At 39.3% G+C, this 21,411-nt stretch overlaps 1 protein-coding gene across 3 annotated transcripts in view; it reads right to left on the reverse strand.

Annotated features, from left to right (window-relative positions):
* ppp1r9a (protein phosphatase 1, regulatory subunit 9A) overlaps window positions 1–21,411 on the reverse strand; it is a 262,073-nt gene that overhangs the window by 154,326 nt on the left and 86,336 nt on the right. For all 3 annotated transcript variants that reach the window (XM_063043820.1, XM_063043819.1, XM_063043818.1), the window contains exons 4-5: window positions 791–895; window positions 348–483 (exon numbers count right to left, since the gene is read on the reverse strand). In XM_063043820.1, the coding sequence (XP_062899890.1) occupies window positions 348–483; window positions 791–895 (241 nt within the window). The remainder of the gene's footprint in view (window positions 1–347; window positions 484–790; window positions 896–21,411) is intronic.

Raw genomic sequence — 21,411 nt, forward strand, 5'->3', positions numbered from 1 at the left:
GTTATTTCAAGAGTTAGCTGAGAAGGTATAATACCTTTAATTCAACCTCTAATTGTTAAAGCATGTGTGTAAATGTACTATCATCAAATATTGTTAACTGAATGCTATGCAAGGCCATATGAAGTTAATGTTTCTGTGTATTCAAATCAAATTCTGAAAATAGAAATTAAGTTCTAATTTACTCTGAGGCAACTGGAATCCTGCTCTCTGGTTCTAGGTGTGCTTAATTATGTATGAAACCTGAACAAGACCATAACTCCGTTGGAAAAATTAGGATTAACAAGTTCATGAAGCAAATGAGAAATATTTGTTCCAGTAAAATGCCAATTTAAGAACTGCACTTTTACCTCATCATCATCTGCATCATATTGAACATAGTGCTGTTCAAGTAGCTCTCTTTGATGTCGTTCTTGTTCTAGAGTTTGACTGATGAGTTGAGAAACTTCACTGCTCTGTCCCGGTTTCTCCCGGCCAATTAGAAACCTACAGAACATATGATTTTCTGTTCAATTTCAAACCACTGTTCATTTGTCATTATCAGTGACAAGACTATAATCAAGTAACTTAAGAAGAAATGTTTTTCCTCCAAGTTATTATACTACTTTACATATCATATTTGAACTGCTTGAAATTCATCAATGCCAAATTAATATTATCGGAGATTGAATGCTCATCACTCCAAGTTGTCTTGATTTTGGCCGAAACATGAAATATTCCAAGTCAAAATATATTTTAGCTTAGAGATGCTGTGCAACAGGATATCATAATGGCTAAATGAAACATTCCTTACCTAACTTTGCCTTTAGTTGTTCGCAGAACAGTAGCAGCAAAGCTTTGGGTAACTCCAACCAAGCTGATTCCATCCACTTCCACAATTTGATCATTGACCTGGATCCTGTATTAGAGAAAAATGAACAAGAATTTTTAAATAATTATATATTACTGAGCACAGTGAATGAAGGTAAAATACTAAATTTGATTTCAGTGGTTTGGATTATGTTATTACATAACATAAACTCCTAAATGAAAGGAGTTCCCAGTTTCCCTTAAATCCAAACAACCATCTTATTAATATTTCTAAAATCCAATTCTTGATGGATTGTATTGGATGCATTGGAAGGCAAATGATAGAGAAATGCTGAAACCTAATTATTTGGGGGCAAAGTGTTTCAGGCAGCATATGGGAATACGAGGAAAAAGTCAGGGATTTGCTCACCTTCCTTGGTAGTTCAGAATTCAAATTTTGAAAAGTACATATATTTACGTCTCAAAAAAAAAGACAGAAATGCTTGAAAACAAAAGGAAATTGTCCCATTTCTCTCCGTAAGGACTTAGTAGCCAAAAAGTACAGGGGAAATACCTGACAAGGTGGTGTCAAAGAATTTCTGAAGATGCCAGAGGTAGAAAATCTGATTCAGAGGGCATATAGTATAGCTACTTTTATTAGCTGGGCACAAAATACAACAGCACAAAGATTATGGTACAACTATACAATACATTACTGTGTATAGTTTCAGTGATTATGGGAGCAATACAATTGCAGAAAAGCAATTTACCGGAACATTGCCTGACCTGAACAGTTTTAGAAATGAGCAGAGACTGGAGAGGCTAGGCTTGTTTTCTTTGAAAGAAACTGCAGGATGACCCAAATGATTCATCCAAATTTATGAGAGATTTGCAAGTGAGAACCTATTACCCTTAGCAGAAATTTCTATTGCCGGGGACAATACTGTATATGTAAGGTAAAGATAGGAGATATAAACAGGGATTGGGAAGAAAATATGGAGCATTTTGCCTGATGGGATGGTGGAAGCAGATTTAAATGAGACCTTTCACAGCACATGGAAATATGCATTCATGATAGAAGGAATGGATATTTAGGGTGATTGATGGGACACCAATCAAGTGAACTGCTTTGTACTGGATGGTGTCTTGCTTCTTAAGAATCGTTGGTGTTGCACTCAAAGAAAGTGTAAAGCATGCCATCAGGCTCCTGAGTTACACCTTATAGATGGTGAAGAGGTTTTAGGATATGAGGTGAGTCACTCCCATAAAAGAACACCATCTTTAAAATGCAGGTTTCCCTTCACGATACACCTAGTCTAATTCCTTGAACACCCTATGCAACTGATGACATTTTAAGGATATTGGGGGATGTAAGAAATGATTCTTGGACTCTTGTAAATAACGGGTTAAAATTAAGTGCCAGCTTTTGTGTGTTCTGTTTTGTGAAAGTGTGCAGAGTCTGCCCTTGGCTAAGGAATCTGCCTTCAGCTTGTTTAGATTAACGACTCACAGCTGTTCCTTTGAGAACAACATGGGGGCTGAATTCAGACAGGTTGCATACATCATGCCTTACGATTTCACATCACTGATCTAAGTTCCCTCGTTTGTATAGAGAGAACACACTGATAAGGCAAGAATCTGTAATTAAAACCTTGATTTAGTGGACTCTCTTATCTAAGTAATTAAGTTTTGCTCCAACTGAGTTGTCGGGAATATCTGTTGAAACTGAGTGCTCTTTGTCTCTTCAGTTCTATAAATTGCCATGGTTCTGAGTGTTACTCAGAAGCTCATCATGAGCCGCCAGAGAGAGAGAGAAATTCTGTCTCTTTGATGTTCGGCTCCGAGTTTCTCACCAGCTGAGCTCAAACAAATAAACTGGTGAAAAGGTTAAAGTAAAGAACTGTGTGGTGTGATTATTGGTCCAGCGAATTTAAGTTTACACAACAACACTCTGGATATCCCTTCACTAGAAGGACTATATCGGTTTAAGGTGGCAGCTCATCAACAGCACTAAAGGACAAATGGGAATGGGCAATAAATTCTGGTCTTTCCGGCAATATGCAGATCCCTAAAATGAATATTTTTTTAGAAAATGAATAAAGATCCCAGAAAATCAACATGACAAACTGTATCAATACCAGGTTCCATATTACCATTGACAAATCAACTTCTGCCAATTCTTAGTCAAGCTGCTTGTCAAATTTCTACTACACTTCCTTTCACAAAGGCTGCAGCCAAGCTGGTATAGGCCTGCTTCCTAGCTATGGAGATGCAATATGCAAAGGAGAATCTCAAGTAGCTTTGAGTCTGCTGAATAGTCTATGTGACATCGAGCTGCATTACAATGTCAGGTTCAGCAACAATTGCTGGCTAGCCAGCAGGCAGAAACAGCAAGTGCACAGGTAAAATGGCAACAATGAGAATGCAGATGTCATCATTCTGATGAGAACAAAGAGGTATTCTGTTTCACCACATCTTTGCCCAAGTAAGCACATTAGCAACCCAAATAATCCGATGAAGGACAGATTGCTGGAATATTATTACATCTTTGGCCATGATATCTGGAACCAGAAAGGACACAATTTGACCAGCTGAATAGTGAACTGCAGGACAAGATATTTAGTAGCTTTTTCCTATGCTGTAATGGATACACAGTCCTTCCGAATACATATTCATATTAAATGGAGCATTGTCAGTATACCTGAGAACCTACAAGTATCTCATGTGCATGTGCCTGACAATTGGTCTGTCGACTGCCCCCATGGATTCCTTACCTCAATCCCCTGCATTGGAATCAGTGTGCTAACAATCTCTGAGAACTAAACTGAGTTACCTTTCCCACTAACATAAGTAACAAGGGCAGGAGCAGATCATCTAATCACTTCCACTGCCTCTTCCGTACATCAAAATCATGATGGATCTTCTATCGTGGTCATTTTCCAGCACTATTTTCATATACCATAATATGATTCCCTTAAATGTCCAGAAATTTATTTATCTGTTTCTGTATTTGAGTCTTATCAGACTTCCAGGGTATACAAATCCAAAACTTCACCATCCTTTGGCTGAAAAACAAATTTCACCACCTTAGTTCTAAAGGGCTTACCATGTAATCTAAGCTGTGAACCCAGACCTTAACTGGACAGTCATGAGAAAATATCCTTCCTTCTTCCAGTTTATCAAACCTTCAGAATGTTCTGTTTCAATGAGATCTTCTCTCATTCTTCTTAGAATTCTTAAGTATACAATCCATTCAGTCTCTCCTCACCTACCATGCCCAATATCACACTCTCCCGCAATAGGAAATGTATTCTTTTCTAGGCAAGGAAACCCAAACTACAAAAAACACTCAACGTGCAGTCTCAACAATGCCTTATGCAACTGCAATAATATATAAACCTTGGCACTGTAATGAAATCCTCTCACAATGCAAGTTAACATACCATTTTCCATTCTAAACACTTGCCCACCATACTTGTGTATGTGCACATCTGAGTCCTTTCCAACATCAACAATAAGCAATTTCTCACCAGTTAACAAATTCGTTTTCTGAATACCAGTCCAGATATTTCATATTTTAATATCATATTCCATCTGCCACATTCTTACCCAATCACGCAGCTTGTACATATGCTCTTGAAGCATCTTAATATTCTCCATGTTCACATTCACACCAAGTTTAGTATTATTAGATCACTTGGTTACAGTCATATAGCACATCAGCCACAGTGGTGATACACTCAGTGGCCACTTTATTAGGTACAGAAGCTACCTAATAAAGTGGCCCCTGAGTATGTTCGTGGTCTTCTGCTGCTACAGCCCATCCACTTCAAGGTTCCACGTTTTGTGCATTCAGAGTTGTTCTCTGCATACTACTGTTGTAAAGTGTGGTTTTCTGAGTTACTGTTGACTTCCTGTCCTGCTTAAACTAGTCTGGCCATTCTCTTCTGACCTCTCTCATTAACAAGGCACTTTCACCTACAGAACTGCCGCTCACCGGATGTCTTCTGGTTTTTTGAACCATCCTCTGTTAACTGTAGAGACTGCTGTACTTGAAAATCCCAGGTGATCAGCAGTTTCCAAGGTACTCAAAGTACCCCATCTGGCATGAACAATCATTCCACTGTCAAAGTCACTTAGATCATGTTTCTTCCTAATTTTGATGTTCAGTCTGAAGAACAACTGAACCACTTGACCTTGCCTTTATGCATTGAGTTGCTGCCACATGATCCGCTGATGAGATATTTGCATTGATGAGTAAGTGCACAGGTAGACCTAATAAAATGGTCATTGAGTGTCGTTTGTGAATAGTAGGGGTGCAAGCACCAATTCTGTAATATTCCACCAGTCACACTTACCAACCTGAAAGCTATTTATTTCCAGTCTATACTTAGTCCATAAACCAATTCTCAATTCATACTGATGCCTCATACCATGCAGATGATGGTGCTTAACTATCCTCTATTGTATGTTGATCTGGTGGCCACAGCTGTGACATTGAGCAATAGGGTACCATCCATTCCATTGTAAGTAAAAGACTGAGATAAGGGAGAAGTGGAATGCAAGTAATATTACTATTACCCTTAATTGTCTGCACAGCTGCTGGCAATGGACTCAACTGCAGCCATTCAAGTGATCATCAGCACACTCTCTCCTTGGCTATATGGTTGATGTACAAGTTATTCCCACCACCAGAATTGCTCAACTGCTAGTGTCTGGTCAACCAGTAATATGAGAAAGGTGAAAAACAAGGGTATTATTATTGTGACAGGGGAGTCAAATAAAAAGTGTTTTCTTAAGTCATATAGGTAGAGAAAATGCAAGTGATTGTGGAAATATTAAGTGGAAAGCAACTATGATGATTAAATATGAACACACCGTTATACTCCAAGATGTTTTCAGTGCCGCTGGCTATGAGCTATTCTGCAGCCACTTTAATAATGGCTGGGGGGGGGGCGTCGCGTGATGATGTGGGATTGAGACGTGTAAATTCAGCTCTCCCGCAACAAATCAGTAAAGTACCGTTTAAATAAAGCAAAGTTGGTAAATATTTTTTGAAAACTATTTATAAACTTTGTAAGACTACTTTACGGTATGCCTCCTAAACCGCAACAAAAGAAGTCTGCTGCTGCGAAGCAGCCGCGAGACGGGAAGGAAAAAGGGCCTACTGCAACGATGGAGCCTCGGACTCAGGTTGGATCTCCTTCGGTAGAACAGGGAGCAATGGCGGTGGCAGAGGTTGCTCCGAAGAAGACAACGGAATTGAGCATGCGCAAATCGACACAACGCAAACTACAAGAACCGACACCCACTGCAATTGAAAATGACTCAGAGTCAGAACTGGATTCTGCAGAGAACACAGATGAAGAAGAGGAGGAAGAATTGGAAGCGAGTGGAAGTAAAGGAGATGATAGAGACATAAGAGAGGCTGTATTGCGATCAACGGCTGAATTAAGGAAAGTAAGAGAAGAGCTTAGAGATACGAAGAGATGCTATAATAAAGTTATGGAAAGACAGGACAAAATGGAAAAGAAGCTTCAGAAGATGGAAAGAGAAATGGGGCTTATGAATGATAGAGTGGAAAAAACAGAAAATGATTTGCTTGTCTGGAACTCGGAAAGAAACCGACTCTTGGAGAAAGTGGACATGTTGGAAAATTTCAGTAGACGTAATAATATAAAAATTGTTGGTCTTACAGAAGGTATGGAAGGAGAAAAGCCAATAGAATTTTTTCAAAGATGGATCCCGGAGGCTTTGCAAATGGGAGAGGAGGCTCGATCAATTGAAATTGAGTGGGCACATAGAGCTTTAAGACCAAAACCAAAAGATGACCAATATCCACGATCGATTTTAATAAAATTCTTAAGATTTCAAGACAAGGAAAGGATTCTACAGGCGGCTGTTCGAGCTGCCAAAGATAGAAAAGGGCCATTGATAATTAAAGGGAAAAGAGTTTTTTTCTACCCTGATATAAGTTACGAACTTTTGAAGAAAAGGAAGAAGTTTAATCCAGTGAAAAAAACCCTATGGGAGCATGGTTATCAATTTATACTGCGTTATCCTGCAACTTTGAAGATTTTTTTGTCTGGTGGAGAAAAAAGATTTTTTGATGACTACCAGAAAGAAGAGCAGTTTGTGCGAGATTCTCTGAATATTCACCAGATACAAGAACAAACTTAGGAGAGCGAGATAGATTGAAGATGAAGATTGGGTTTAAGAATGGATTTGTTGGATTTTTGAAGCTGGATGAATGTATAAATATAGTATTAATTATATGAGGGGGGTAAGAAAGGTTAATACTGGAGGAAATTAGCTGGGAATAATAATACTAATTTTGTTTATATAGATATATAACTTTTTTTGTTGCGGGGAGCTGGAAGAAGCACTGATCGATTGCTACGTTAATCATGTGTGCAAGCGTGGCTTTTGCCGCGACCCGTAAAATGGAGGGGGGTAGTGTTGTGTATCTTTTCATTCACAACATTAGAAGGGGGGTACTTTGTTTTTTCTTTTTTTTCTATCTTTTTTTTCTCTTTTTGCCTGGAAGGTTGGGGGGGAACACATAGCATCATGGTGAAGTTTAAAGTGATTCCCCAAGGAACTATGAGAGTTGAGAAGATAAGTAATGTTTTAGATTGGAGTAACTTTGTTAAGAATAATGATTAATTTATTGAATTTTTTGAGTTTTAATGTTAATGGGCTTAATGGACCAGTGAAAAGAAAAAGAATCTTAACATATATTTAAAAAATGAAGATAGATTTAGCTTTTTTACAGGAAACGCACCTAACAGAAACAGAACATCAGAAACTAAAGAGAGATTGGGTGGGTAATGTTGTTGCGGCCTCATTTAATTCAAAAGCGAGGGGAGTAGCAATTTTGATCAATAAAACGTTACCAATTAGGATACAAAATGTAATAACTGATTCTGCGGGGAGATATGTGATTATACATTGTCAACTTTTTTCCGAACTATGGACTTTTATGAACATTTATGCACCAAATGAAAATGATGCAAAATTCATACAAGAAACTTTCTTGAATTTGGCGGATGCACATGAAAAAATATTAATTGGAGGCGACTTCAATTTTTGCTTAGACCCAGTCTTAGATAGATCAACCAAGGCTGTTATAAAATCAAAGGTAGTAAATCTAACTTTATCATTGATGAAAGATTTAAATTTGATTGATATATGGAGAAGAATCAATCCTAAAGAAAGAGACTATTCGTTCTATTCCCATAGACATAAAACTTATTCAAGGATAGATTTTTTTCTATTATCAATGCATATTCAACACAGAGTGAAAAATATGGAATATAAAGCAAGAATATTATCAGATCATTCTCCTTTATTAATGACAATAATAATGGCTGATAAGGAAGAAGTGGCTTATAGATGGAGATTTAATTCAATATTATTAAAACGTCAAGATTTTTGTGATTTTATGAAAAAGCAGATTCAATTTTGTTTGGATACAAATTTTCATTCAGTGGAGGATAAATTTATATTATGGGATGCGATGAAAGCACATCTTAGGGGACAGATAATAAGTTATACATCTAAAATTAAGAAAGAATATATGGCAGAACTAGATCTATTGGAAAAAGAGATTACAAGAATAGAAAAAGAATCACAAAGATATATGTCAGAAGAAAAACAAAGACAACTTGTCAATAAGAAGTTACAATATAATACACTTCAGACATATAGAACGGAAAAAGCAATTATAAGATCTAAACAAAGGTATTATGAGTTAGGTGAGAGAGCACATAAAATTCTTGCCTGGCAGTTGAAAACAGAACAAGCTTCCAAAACAATAAATGCAATTAGAACAAGGGCAAATAAAATATCTTATAAACCTCTTGAAATAAATGAAACCTTTAAAAATTTTTATTCTGAATTATATCAATCAGAATCCCAAAACGATGTTAAAGAGATAGAAAGGTTTTTAGCACAAGTTTCTCTTCCAAAATTCAATTTGGAAGAACAGAGGGGATTAGATATGCCTTTTACATTAAAAGAAGTTGAAGAAGCTTTAGGATCACTTCAAAGTAATAAATCTCCAGGAGAAGATGGTTTTCCACCTGAATTTTATAAAAAATTTAAAGATTTATTATTTCCTCTTTTTATGGAACTAATACGTCAAGCAGAAAAAATACATAAACTTCCAGAATCTTTTTCAACAGCAATTGTAATAGTATTGCCAAAAAAGGACAGAGATCCTATGAAACCAACATCATACAGGCCTATTTCTTTATTGAATACGGATTATAAAATAATAGCAAAAATTTTATCGAATAGATTATCTAAATATTTACCAAAATTAATACATATGGATCAAACAGGATTTATTAAAAATAGACAACTGGCAGATAATGTAACTCGGCTACTCAGTATAATTCATTTGGCACAAAAAAGGGATGAGAAGAGTATAGTAGTAGCTTTGGATGCAGAAAAAGCATTTGATAGATTAGAATGGAATTTTTTATTTAAAGTATTAGAAAAATATGGGTTAGGAACATCTTTTATAAATTGGATTAAAACTTTAAATTCTAACCCTGAAGCTAAAGTAGTGACAAACTCTCAAATTTCAACACCATTTCAGCTGAAAAGGTCAACTAGACAAGGTTGTCCACTATCACCTGCTCTATTTGTATTGGCGATAGAGCCATTAGCAGAACTAATTAGATTGGATCCAGATATTATGGGTTTTAGAGTTAACCAAGAGGAATATAAAATTAATCTTTTTGCCAATGATGTTTTGATCTATTTAACAAACCCACAACATTCGTTACATAAATTATCTTCTAGATTGGATGAATATGGGAAGGTATCAGGTTACAAAATAAACTGGGACAAAAGTGAAATTTTGTCTCTTACTAAAGGAGACTATAGTCAATGTCGATTAGTAACCCAATTTAGATGGCCGGTAAATGGTATAAAGTATTTAGGTATAAGACTTGATAGTGATGTAAAGAATTTATATAAATTTAATTATTTACCACTATTGAAAAAAATTCAAGAAGATCTTGACAAATGGATGATACTACCAATAACATTAATAGGTAGAGTCAATGTTGTAAAAATGAATATATTTCCGAGATTACAGTATTTGTTTCAAACACTACCAATACAATTGCCACAGAAATTTTTTCAAGAGTTAAATAAATCTGTGAGAAAATTTCTTTGGAAAGGTAAAATGTCAAGAATATCATTGGAAAAACTGACATGTAAATTTAGGTTAGGAGGGTTACAACTTCCAAACTTTAAAAATTACTATAAAGCAAATCAACTTAGATTTATTGCATCTTTTTTCGATGATCAAAAACCAGCATGGATTAAAATAGAACTAGACAAGATAGGAGAAAATAAACCTGAAGATTTTATATATAAATGGGAATCTAAATGGATACGGGAAAAGAAAAAATCTCCTATATTAACACACTTGATTGATCTATGGAATAAGATAAATGTTGATAAGGAAACACAGAAATCTCTATTAGCAAGGAGACCTTTGTTTCAAAACAGACTTATTCCTTTTACAATGGACAATCAACTTTTATATAATTGGTACCAAAAAGGGATTAAATTTATAGGAGATTGTTTTGAGCGAGGTATATTGATGTCATTTGAACAATTAAAGGATAAATATAAAATATCTAATAATACTTTCTTTTGCTACTTTCAGTTAAGGGCTTACTTAATAGGTAAGCTGGGTCAAACAATGTTTTTGCCAAAAGCTAATGAAATTGAAATTTTAATTCAAAAAGGGAAAATTAAAAAATTGATTTCTTGTATGTATAATTTGATTCAAGAACAGACAATTAAACAAGGAACCCATAAGTCAAAGCAAAAATGGGAAACAGATCTGAATATTAATATTGATGAAATAAATTGGTCAAGACTTTGTCTGGACAGTATGACAAATACAATAAATGTTCGACTTAGATTAGTACAATATAATTTTTTACACCAATTATATATTACACCACAAAAAAATAAATAGATTAAATTCAAATTTATCTGATAAATTTTTCGGTGTAATCAAGAAATTGGTACTTTTTTACATTCTACTTGGTCTTGTTTTAAAATTCAACCCTTTTGGATAAATTTAAGAGTCTTATTGGAACAAATTACTGGAATTCAACTTCCACATAACCCTGTATTATTTCTATTTAGGTGATATTGAAGGGATAAAACCGAAACTTAAATTGAATAAATACCAGAAAGAATTTATAAAAATTGCATTGGCAGTAGCTAAGAAGACTATAGCAGTTACTTGGAAATCTGATTCGTATTTAAGTATGGATCGTTGGAATAATGAAATGGCTAGTTCTATTCCACTTGAAAAAATTACTTATAATTTAAGAGATAATTATCCACCATTCTTGAATATTTGGCGCCCTTATTTACAAAAGATAGGATGTCATATTTAAGTGCTCCGACAAAGAATTTGGTTACTTGGGGAAAATAATGAATAATTATACCAAATTTATTTTGAATCCCATGGAGCATGTGGAAACCTTCCAATACCCAGGCGGCTCTTCTTTTTTTTTTCTCTTTCTTTCTTTTAGGTAGGACTATATATATGGGGGGGGAGGGTTAAGGGGAGGGGGGGTGGGTAGATTTTATCTTTTCATGTATTCTTTTTGAAAATTCAATAAAAATTATATTAAAAAAATAATAATGGCTAGCACCAACCACCCCAGTTCCTTGTCAATAAGCATCAAAGTTGCTGGTGAACACAGCAGGCCAGGCAGCATCTCTAGGAAGAGGTACAGTCGACGTTTCGAGCCGAGACCCTTCGTCAGGACTAACTGAAGGAAGAGTGAGTAAGAGATTTGAAAGTGGGAGGGGGAGGGGGAGATCCAAAATGATAGGAGAAGACAGGAGGGGGAGGGATGGAGCCAAGAGCAGGACAGGTGATTGGCAAAAGGGATATGAGAGGATCATGGGACAGGAGGTCCGGGGAGAAGGAAAAGGGGGACGGGGGAAAAAACCCCAGAGGATGGGCAAGGGGTATAGTCAGAGGGACAGAGGGAGAAAAAGGAGAGAGAGAGAAAGAAAGTGTGTATATAAATAAATAACGGATGGGGTACGAGGGGGAGGTGGGGCATTAGCAGAAGTTAGAGAAGTCAATGTTCATGCCATCAGGTTGGAGGCTACCCTACGGAATATAAGGTGTTGTTCCTCCAACCTGAGTGTGGCTTCATCTTTACAGTAGAGGAGGCCGTGGATAGACATATCAGAATGGGAATGAGATGTGGAATTCAAATGTGTGGCCATTGGGAGATCCTGCTTTCTCTGGCGGAAGGAGCGTAGGTATCCTGCTTTCTCTGGCGGACAACTTCTAACTTCCGCTAACTTCTAACTTCTCTAACTTCCGCTAATGCCCCACCTCCCCCTCGTACCCCATCCGTTATTTATTTATATACACACATTCTTTCTCTCTCTCTCCCTTTTCTCCCTCTGTCCCTCTGACTATACCCCTTGCCCATCCTCTGGGTTTCCCCCCCCTCCCCCTTTTCCTTCTCCCTGGACCTCCAGTCCCATGATTCTCTCATATCCCTTTTGCCAATCACCTGTCCAGCTCTTGGCTCCTTCCCTCCCCCTCCTGTCTTTTCCTATCATTTCCGATCTCCCCCTCCCCCTCCCACTTTCAAATCTCTTACTAGCTCTTCCTTCAGTTAGTCCTGACGAAGGGTCTCAGCCCGAAACATTGACTGTAACTCTTCCTAGAGGTGCTGCCTGGCCTGCTGCATTCACCAGCAACTTTGATGTGTGTTGCTTGAATTTCCAGCATCTGCAGAATTCCTCGTCCTTGCCAATAAGCCCATTCAAAAGCCTGCAACTCATGGCAATAATTACATGATAACTTCGCCCAGAGTTTGTTGGTTAATTATTTTGTCATGTTACATGATGTGGTCTTCACGTACATTAGCCAGTAGTATATCTTTCTCAGTGTTCTTAATAAGGTTGTTTAATTAGCATGGACCCAAGTTATATAAGGATGTGGTGGGGTGTATGAACATTAAGTTGAAATTACCATAAGATATAGGGGCAGTACTAGGCCACTTGGCCCATCGAATCTGCTCCGATATTTCATCATGGCTAATCCATTATTCCTCTCAGCCCCAAACTCCAGTCAAGAAACTATCAACCTCTTGCTTAAATATTCATAAAAACTTAGCTTCCACAGCTGCCTGTGGCAACAAATCCCACAGATTCGCCACTCTCTAGCTAAAGAAATTCTTCTACATCTCCATTATAAAGGACTCTCCTCTATTCTGAGGCTGTGTCCTTTGGTCCTAGATCCTCCCACAAGAGCAAACATCCTCTCCACATCCACTCTATCAATTCTAGTGAATACAGGCCCAGAGCCATCAAATGCACTTCATATGACAAGCTGTTCAATCCTGGAATCGTTTCTGTGAACGTCCTTTGAACCCTCTCCAGCATCAGCACATCCTTTCTAAGATAAGAGACCCAAAACTGCTCACATTATTGCAAGTGAGGCCTCACCAGTGCTTTATAAAGTCTGAACATTACATCCTTGCTTTTATATTCTAGTCCTCTTGAAATGAATGCTAACATCACATTTGCCTTTCTCACCGCAGACTCAATTTGCAAATTAACCTAATGGTTGGGGGTGGGGAGGGGACAAAGAAATTGTTAGATTGTTAAATAGACAGGCGGGATCACTGACAATGACAAGGCCCTGTGTATGCAGCACTCTTGGTGGGTGGAAGAGAGACCCAATAATCCTTTCAGCATCCCTTGCAATCACTCATAGGTAGGGACTTACGGTCAGATGCCGTGCCATTTTGGTATCAGACAGTGATCAGGACAGTCTTGATGGTACTCCTGTGAAAATTGGTTAAAATGGAGGTAGGGTCTTACTCACCTCAATCTCCTCAGGAAATGCTGTGCTTTCTTGACCAAAAAGGTAGTATTGAGGGACCAGATGAGATCATCCATTATGTGCACTCCCAGAAACTTGGTGCTAACTCTCCCCTTGGAGGAACTGTGTATGTGCAGTGAGGAGTGGTCAGCCTGCACCTTCCTAAGGTCTACAATCATCTCTTTAGGTTTTATTCACACTAAGACTCAGGTTGTTGAGCTGGCATCATTCTATCAGCTGATCTACCTCCTCTTTGTACACCGTCTCGTCATCATTGCTGATGAGGTCAACCACTGTTGTGTCAGTTGTGAACTTGATGACTCAGTCCAAACTGGAACCAGAAATGCAGTCAAGTGTCAGCAGCGGGCTGAGCACACAGCTCTGGGGAGCACTAGTGCTCAGCATGATGAAGCTACACGTGTCTGTCAAGACAGACCGACTGTGCCCTTTATGTCAAGGTCCAGGATCTATTAACAGAGAGAGGTGCTGAAACCCAACAAGGACAGTTTACTCACCAGCTTCTGAGGGATGATAGTATTAAATGCTGAGCTCAAGTCATTAAATAGCCTCTAGAATATGATGCACCATTTTCTAGGTGGGACAAGACAGTGTGGACTGCAGAGGCTATGGCTTCATCAGTGGACCGAACTGAGAAATAAGTGAACTAGAAAGGTCCAAAGTAGTAGGAAGATGGGATTTAATGCGATCCTTAACCAGCTGCTCAAAGCACATCATGAATGTTAAGGTCAGGGCCACTTAATGGTATTCATTGCCCTCTTGTCCTGAATGATGGTGGCTGCATTGAAGCCTGAAGGGATTGTGGATTGTTCCAGATAGATGTTGAGGATGTCTGTAGAACAGTATTCTCAGCACCCAGCCAGGTACATCCAAAGCCCCACAGCTTTACATGGGTTGACCCTGGCTCAGCACTTCTTCACATCAGCTGCAGCCAGGCAGAATACCTGCTCCTCGAAGGTGGGGGGGAGGGGGGTGGAAAAGAAAGGCCTTCACTGACACATCATTCCATGCATTAAACAGTGTGGACAACATTCAACCTATCAGGAACAGAAAGGTCACTGTGATTGATACACAGTGTGGACTTGTAGTCCATTATGGTCTGAATGCCCTGCCACATGCACCTCATGTTTCTGGTGTCACAGAAGAGGCTGTATATTCTCTGTCAACAACCCTGTTTTGCCTTCCTGATAGCATAGGAAAATGCAGCTCTTTCTGAATTGGGTCTTATAGAACAATTGCAAGGCAGCATTCCAGTCTCTCAGCTGTGCCTGGACTTCTGCTGTCAGCCATGGTTTCTGATCTGCCCTCATATAGATGTGTTTAATAACCATGACATCCTCAATGTCGCTGGGCACTGACCTCACATTCATCGATGCTCACGTTAATGGTTGTAGGCAGCCACCTCCCTGAACATCTCCCACTCCGTATTTTCAAACACCTGGCCTGAAACAGCTCAGGTGCCTCAAAAACCTCAAACACCTGTTCCTCATGGCCAGGTGTTTATCTCCATTTGACACATTTAATCATTGGTTTGACATGTTTAATCAGTGGTCAGTTTACAGGAATTAGCATAATAGATAAATGGTCAGAGAACCTAATATGGGGATGAGGAGAAGCTTTGTATGAACCAGGGTTATTGGTCTAAGCCAGGTCTAATGCATTCTTACATCTAGCAGCAAAGTCAGAATGCTTACAGAATTTAGACAGGGCTATTTTTTTCAGTTAGCAAGGTTGAAGTCACCAACAATAGAGACACCATCGAGGTGTGAGTATGCAAGTCACTGATGGCGCATAGACATCACACAGCGCTTCCCGAGCATTAGCATGGGGGTGATGTATACAGCCACATTCACAATAGCAGTGAACTCTCTCAGTAAATAAAAAGGCCTGCACTTCACCATTAAGAACTCTACCATAGATGTACAGTGGGTTATCACTACTGAAATGCCCAAACACCAGTTTATATTAACAAGATACATACACCTCTACCATGGGTCTTGCCAGTGATCACTGGAATTCTGTTGGTCCGAAAAGAGATGAAACCCTCTAGCTGGATTTCTGCTTCAGGGATAGTACCCTAGAGCCACACTTTCATCAGAATGTACAGTGCCTATAGTAAGTATTCACCCCCCCTTGGAAGTTTTCATGTTTTATTGTTTGACAACATTGAATCACAGTGGATTTAATTTGTTTTTTTTTGACACTAATTAACAGAAAAGGCTCTTTTGTGTCAAAATGAAAACAAATTTCTACAAATTGGTTTAAATTTATTTCAATTATTAAACTCAGAATAATTGATTGCATAATTAATTACACCCTTCAAGACAGCATTTGGTAGTTGTAACTTTGGCAGCAAAGGCAGAGTAGAGTAATGATGGCGCTAAACGGTGACTCCTTTGCTTGCATCTTCAGAAACAGGTCTAGTTCCAGCATTAATATCTTTACTTTTCCCTTTCAGGGTTCTTTTTAAGACCCTGACCTGGAGTTACACGCTGACTTCAGTTCTTTGCGAGAATGGGACTCACTCTCAGGGTTTCATAACCGGCCGTTGTTGTTCGGCACACTAAGGGCTCAGTCTAAGATTCCGGCTTGGATTTGGAAGCCTAGGGTCTCAGGGCCTGGAAATGGGCGGGTCGAGGGTCAGTGTCACAGCAGGAGACCCGTGTGGCATCAGGGGAGTTGGAATATCTATGGCTGTATGCCTAGAGACCCAAGATCTTTGAGATTTTTGGGCACAGAGCTTGAAAAAAGCGACGTAACGGACTTTTAGCATCGTAAACGGGCGAGTCGTTTGTTATGTCTCCCCGTTCACTGAGAAAACGGAGACACCTCCTTCTTCCTTATTGGGGGGGAGGGGGGAGGGGAGAGGGAAAGAGTGAGACACACATATACACACACACACACACACACACACACACACATACAGTGGTATGTCATATACCAAGTGAAACGTGAAGTCTTTGGAATACTGCAAGTCTATGTCTTTGCTATTGCTTTACTCTCACTTGAGAGCTTGGTGGCGGGTGCCGATGCTTTTTTTTTGCCAGTGGTGGGAGAGGGGTGATTGTTGCTTGCTGCCGCTTACACGTGGGAGGGAGGGGAGCTGGCGGGGGGGGGGGGTTTGGGGTTCTAACATTTAACTCTCGTTCATTCTTTGGGGCACTCCTCTTATCTTAAATTGGACATTTGAATCTTTGAATTACAGCCTTGAGTTTGTGGGGATAGGTCTCTATCAACTTTGCACATCTGCACACTGCAATTTTTCTCCATTCTTCTTTACAAAACTGCTCAAGCTCTGTCAGATTGCATGGGGATCGTGAGTGAACAGCCCTTTTCAAGTCCAGCTACAAATTCTCAATTGGATTGAGGTCTCGACTCTGACTTGGCCACTCCAGGACATTGTTGTTATTACACCTTTCCCATGTAGCTTTGGCTTTATGCTTGAGGTCATTGTCTTGCTGGAAAACAAATCTTCTCTCAAGTTGCAGTTCTCTTGCAGACTGCATCAGGTTTTCCTCCAGGATTTCCCTGTATTTTGCTGTATTCATTTAACCTTCTACCTTCACAAGCCTTCCAGGACCTGCCGCAGTGAAATTCCCCACAGCATGATGCAGCCACTGCCATGTTTCACAGTAGGGATGGTGTGTTTTTGATGATGTGCGGTGTTTGGCTTATGACGAACATATAGTCTAGTGGCCAAAAAGCTCAATTTTGGTTTCATCAGACCAGCGAACCTTTTTCCAGCTGACTTCAGAGTCTCCAACATGCCTTCTGGCAAACTCTAGCCAAGATTTCATGTGAGATTTTTTTTCCCCCAAACAGTGGCTTTTTGCCATTCTCTCATAAAGCTGCAACTGGTGAAGCGCCTGGGCAACAGTTGTCGTATGCAGTCTCCCCTATCTCAGCCAGTGAAGCTTGCAATTTCTCCAGAGTTGTCATAGGTCTCTTGGTGGTCTCCCTCACTAGGCCCCTTCTTGCATGGTAACTCAGTTTTTTTGAGGACATCCTGTTCTAGGCAGATTTACAGATGTGCCATATTCTTTCCATTCTTGATGATTGACTTAACTGTACACCAAGTATTTGCTGTATTAACTGTATTTCCACCTTTAATATCTTTATTTTTCCCTTTCAGGGTTCTTTTGAAGACCCTGACCTGGAGTTACACGCAGGCTTTGACTCTTTGCAGGAATGGGACCCGTTCTCGGGGTTCCATGACTGGCCATTATTCAACATGCCAAGGGTTTGGATTGAGAGTCTCGATCGTGTTCGGAAGCCTAAGATCTCGGGTCCGGATCAAGGGTCCGTGTCACGGCAGGAGACATGTGTGTCATCAGGCAGATGGGAAAATCTTTTGCTGTGGGCACGAAGACCCGAGGTCTTTGCAATCTTCAGACACAGAGCTTGAAAAAAGCGACGAAACGGACTTTTAACATTGTAAACCAGCGGGTTGTTGTTATGTCTCCCACTCGCTGTAAAAGTGGGGACACCTCCCTCTCCTTTGCCAAGGAGAGAGAGAACCTGTGGTTTGTCAAATGTCGGATGAAATGTGAAGCCTTTGGGGTAACTTTAATTTCTCTCTTTGCTATTCGAGTTCAAGCGTCTTTGCACACGCTTGAACTCGGTAACGGTGCACTTTTCTTTTGCTGGTGGGGCAACCGGGATCGTTGCTTGCTGCCATTCATGTGCGGGAGTGGGGAACGGGGGGACTTTGGGGTTCTCACGTTTAACTGTTATTCATTTTTTGGGGCACTTCTCTGTTTTTGTGGATGTTTGCAAAGAAAAAGCATTTCAGGATGTATGTTGTACACATTTCTCTGACATTAAATTCGACCTTTGAACCTTTGAAGGGATTTTGTAGAGTTGCTTGGAGTATTCTTTTGTCTTCATGATGTAGCTTTTGCCAGGATACTGATTCAACAGCAGTTGGACCTTCCGTATACAGGTGTATTTTTATTAAAACCAATTGAATCACCTTGACTGCAGACTAGTCTCCAAAAACAGGCCTCCATTTAACTAATCATGTGACTTTAAAACCAAATGGCTGCACCAGTGATGATTTGTTGTGTCATATTAAAGGGGCTGAATACTTACGCAATCAATTATTTTGTGTTTTATACTTATAATTCATTTAGATCACTTTGTAGAGATCTGTTTTCATTTGACACAAAAGAGTCTTCTTCTGTTCAGCACTGTCAAAAAAGCCTAATTAAATCCACTGTGATTCAATGTTGTAAAATAATAAAACATGAAAAATTCCAAGGAGGGGTGAATATTTTTTATTGGCACTATACCTGTCCACCTCATGCTGAATCAGTCTCCAATGCAGGTAATCTAGTTTATTTTCTAGCTATCGAACATTTGAAACCAGAATCAACGTGACAGCTTGCCTGAAGGGTTTCGTCTTTAGTCTCGCTTGAATACTAGCATGCTTTCTTCGTTTTTGCTTCCTTGAGCACCACTTCTGATAGTGCCTCCCTGGGTGACTAGGAGGCAACAATACAGTCCACCAAAAGCCCATGCTGTCCAACAACTCACTGGTGAGGTAGACTTCAAAGTAACTTTATTATCAAAGTATATATTTGTCACCATATACAACCCTGAGATTCATTTTCTCAGGTGCATACTCAATAAATCTGTAAAGGAATAATAACCATAATAGAATCAATGAAAGACCACAGCAACTTGGGTGGTCGGTGTGCAAAAGAGAACAAACTACAAATACAAAAAATAAAGAAGAAATAATAATAATAATAATAATAATTTGGAAGTTTGGTTGATCGCCAAGATTAGCAAAATGTTTGCAGATGTTTTAGCTCCAATCGAGAAGCCATGATCAGTGCGCAGTTAAGCGTGCTATCTCCACAGAGTGCTGGAGATCGTACCTGGATCTCTTGTATCTTACTTGTTTGCCAAACTTGAATGCCCCTCATCTAGCCCTCAACAGATTGCAGATCTGATGACTCATCCAGGGCTCCTCCATGCAGAAGACTCTGAATGATTTTGTGGGGACACACTCATCTACAACTGTTTTAGTAAGTCCGTTGACAACCATGGTGTATTCATTCAGATCCACAGAACATGGCCCAGTCCAACAACTCGAAGCAATCCTGTAGCTGCTCCTTCGCCTCTCGTAACCACCTCTTTGTTGCAGTACTTGATGTTCTTAATATCCAGCAGTGTCATGTGATCATAAGAAAGAAATAAAAGATGAACAATTACATCATTAGTTGGTGCCACAGTAGCCACTGTGACTAGATGTGCCATCATCTTGTGCATATAAAATTGTAAATATTGTATCCAAATCTTTGAAATCGCAATTCTCCAGCCATCTTAGTAGTGCTTTCTTAATCCAGACTTGAACAATTTCTCTTTTCTTCTGTGAACACCTCAAGTGCAGATTCAGAAAATCAGGGTTCCCTCTTGCATGCCTGGTGTGGCATGGCTTGATAACTTATTTTTCAAAGATGTACAGTAGCTTCTAATAGGGGTGAAGCCGATTAAGAACAGCAGTAATGACTTGCACTGCTGTCATTAATGACAGTAATGAACAGCAATGATCATCTTCAGTTACATTCAACTGGTACCTGCCTCATCCAAAATTATACCTTGTGCAATAAACAACATGATCAGTGTTGGCTGTTGGCTCCATACATTCATGTGATGTGCAACTGAATTTCCTATACAAGATCCAGCAGCAAAAATGGATACAGGATTCATGTACATCGTGATTTCCATGCTCATTTTCAATCATGCTCATTCTTCCCCCATCCTCGGCCCACCAATCACATACTGGCCCATCTTATTACTCCCCCCCTCCTCTTTATACTGGCCAACTTCCCTTTACACTCTCAGTCCTGAAGTAGGGTTTGAGTCTAAAATGTTCACATTTCCATCCCTACCTCCACAGATGCTGCTCAACCTGACGAGTACCTCCAGCAGATTGTTTGTTGATCTAGATTCCAGCTTTTGCAATATCCCGTGTCACGATACAAAGCCCAGTGTCAAGCAGGTATCAGTTTTTTTCCCACAGAACCAAAACGTTTTGGGAGGGTTCTCAAGATACCTAAATATCATGACATCTTGTGCAAAGTAGTCCTCAGAGTGCTTTGCAACAGAGTACATATCCAACTTAATTTTTGACTAAGGAGAGTTATAGCACCCCAAAGTTTGGGCATCCATTAAGAGGTATGGGGTATCAGTAGTATCAAAATTTTGCAGCTACATATCAAACGCATCCCTCATCAGTCTGGGAAATCAAGAGAAACATATTAAATGGCAAGTATGGCAGTTTAGTAACCATATTATAAAGATAGAACCCAGAGTCAGTAGAATACTGAACATCAAAAGTAAAGGCAAGTTCTTCTTCATGTGCCTTGCACCTTACACGCTTGGCCCGATCATGGCTCTCCACATCGAACGATCCCACACAGCGTCAATGATATCTTGCACACTTAGATCTGTTAGTTCTTTCACAGTGTCCATATTTTTTTTCTTTGCCTTCCTCTTCCATGTTTCCCAGGCGAGTTAAGTATTCCCAAAACCAGAGAATCAGAACAAAACTCAAAACAAAGTTCCGCCACAAAATTTAAAAAAATAATTAAGTGGTGAAGTGTAGGTTCCATAAATATAACCACTATCAATCATGAGTGACCTGGCATATGAGAAAATAAGTATTTTCAAGTAATTTCAATCAAAGCACCAAACAG

Source organism: Mobula hypostoma, chromosome 3 (assembly GCF_963921235.1).
Source record: "Mobula hypostoma chromosome 3, sMobHyp1.1, whole genome shotgun sequence".
In the NCBI taxonomy this organism is placed as follows: domain Eukaryota; kingdom Metazoa; phylum Chordata; class Chondrichthyes; order Myliobatiformes; family Myliobatidae; genus Mobula; species Mobula hypostoma.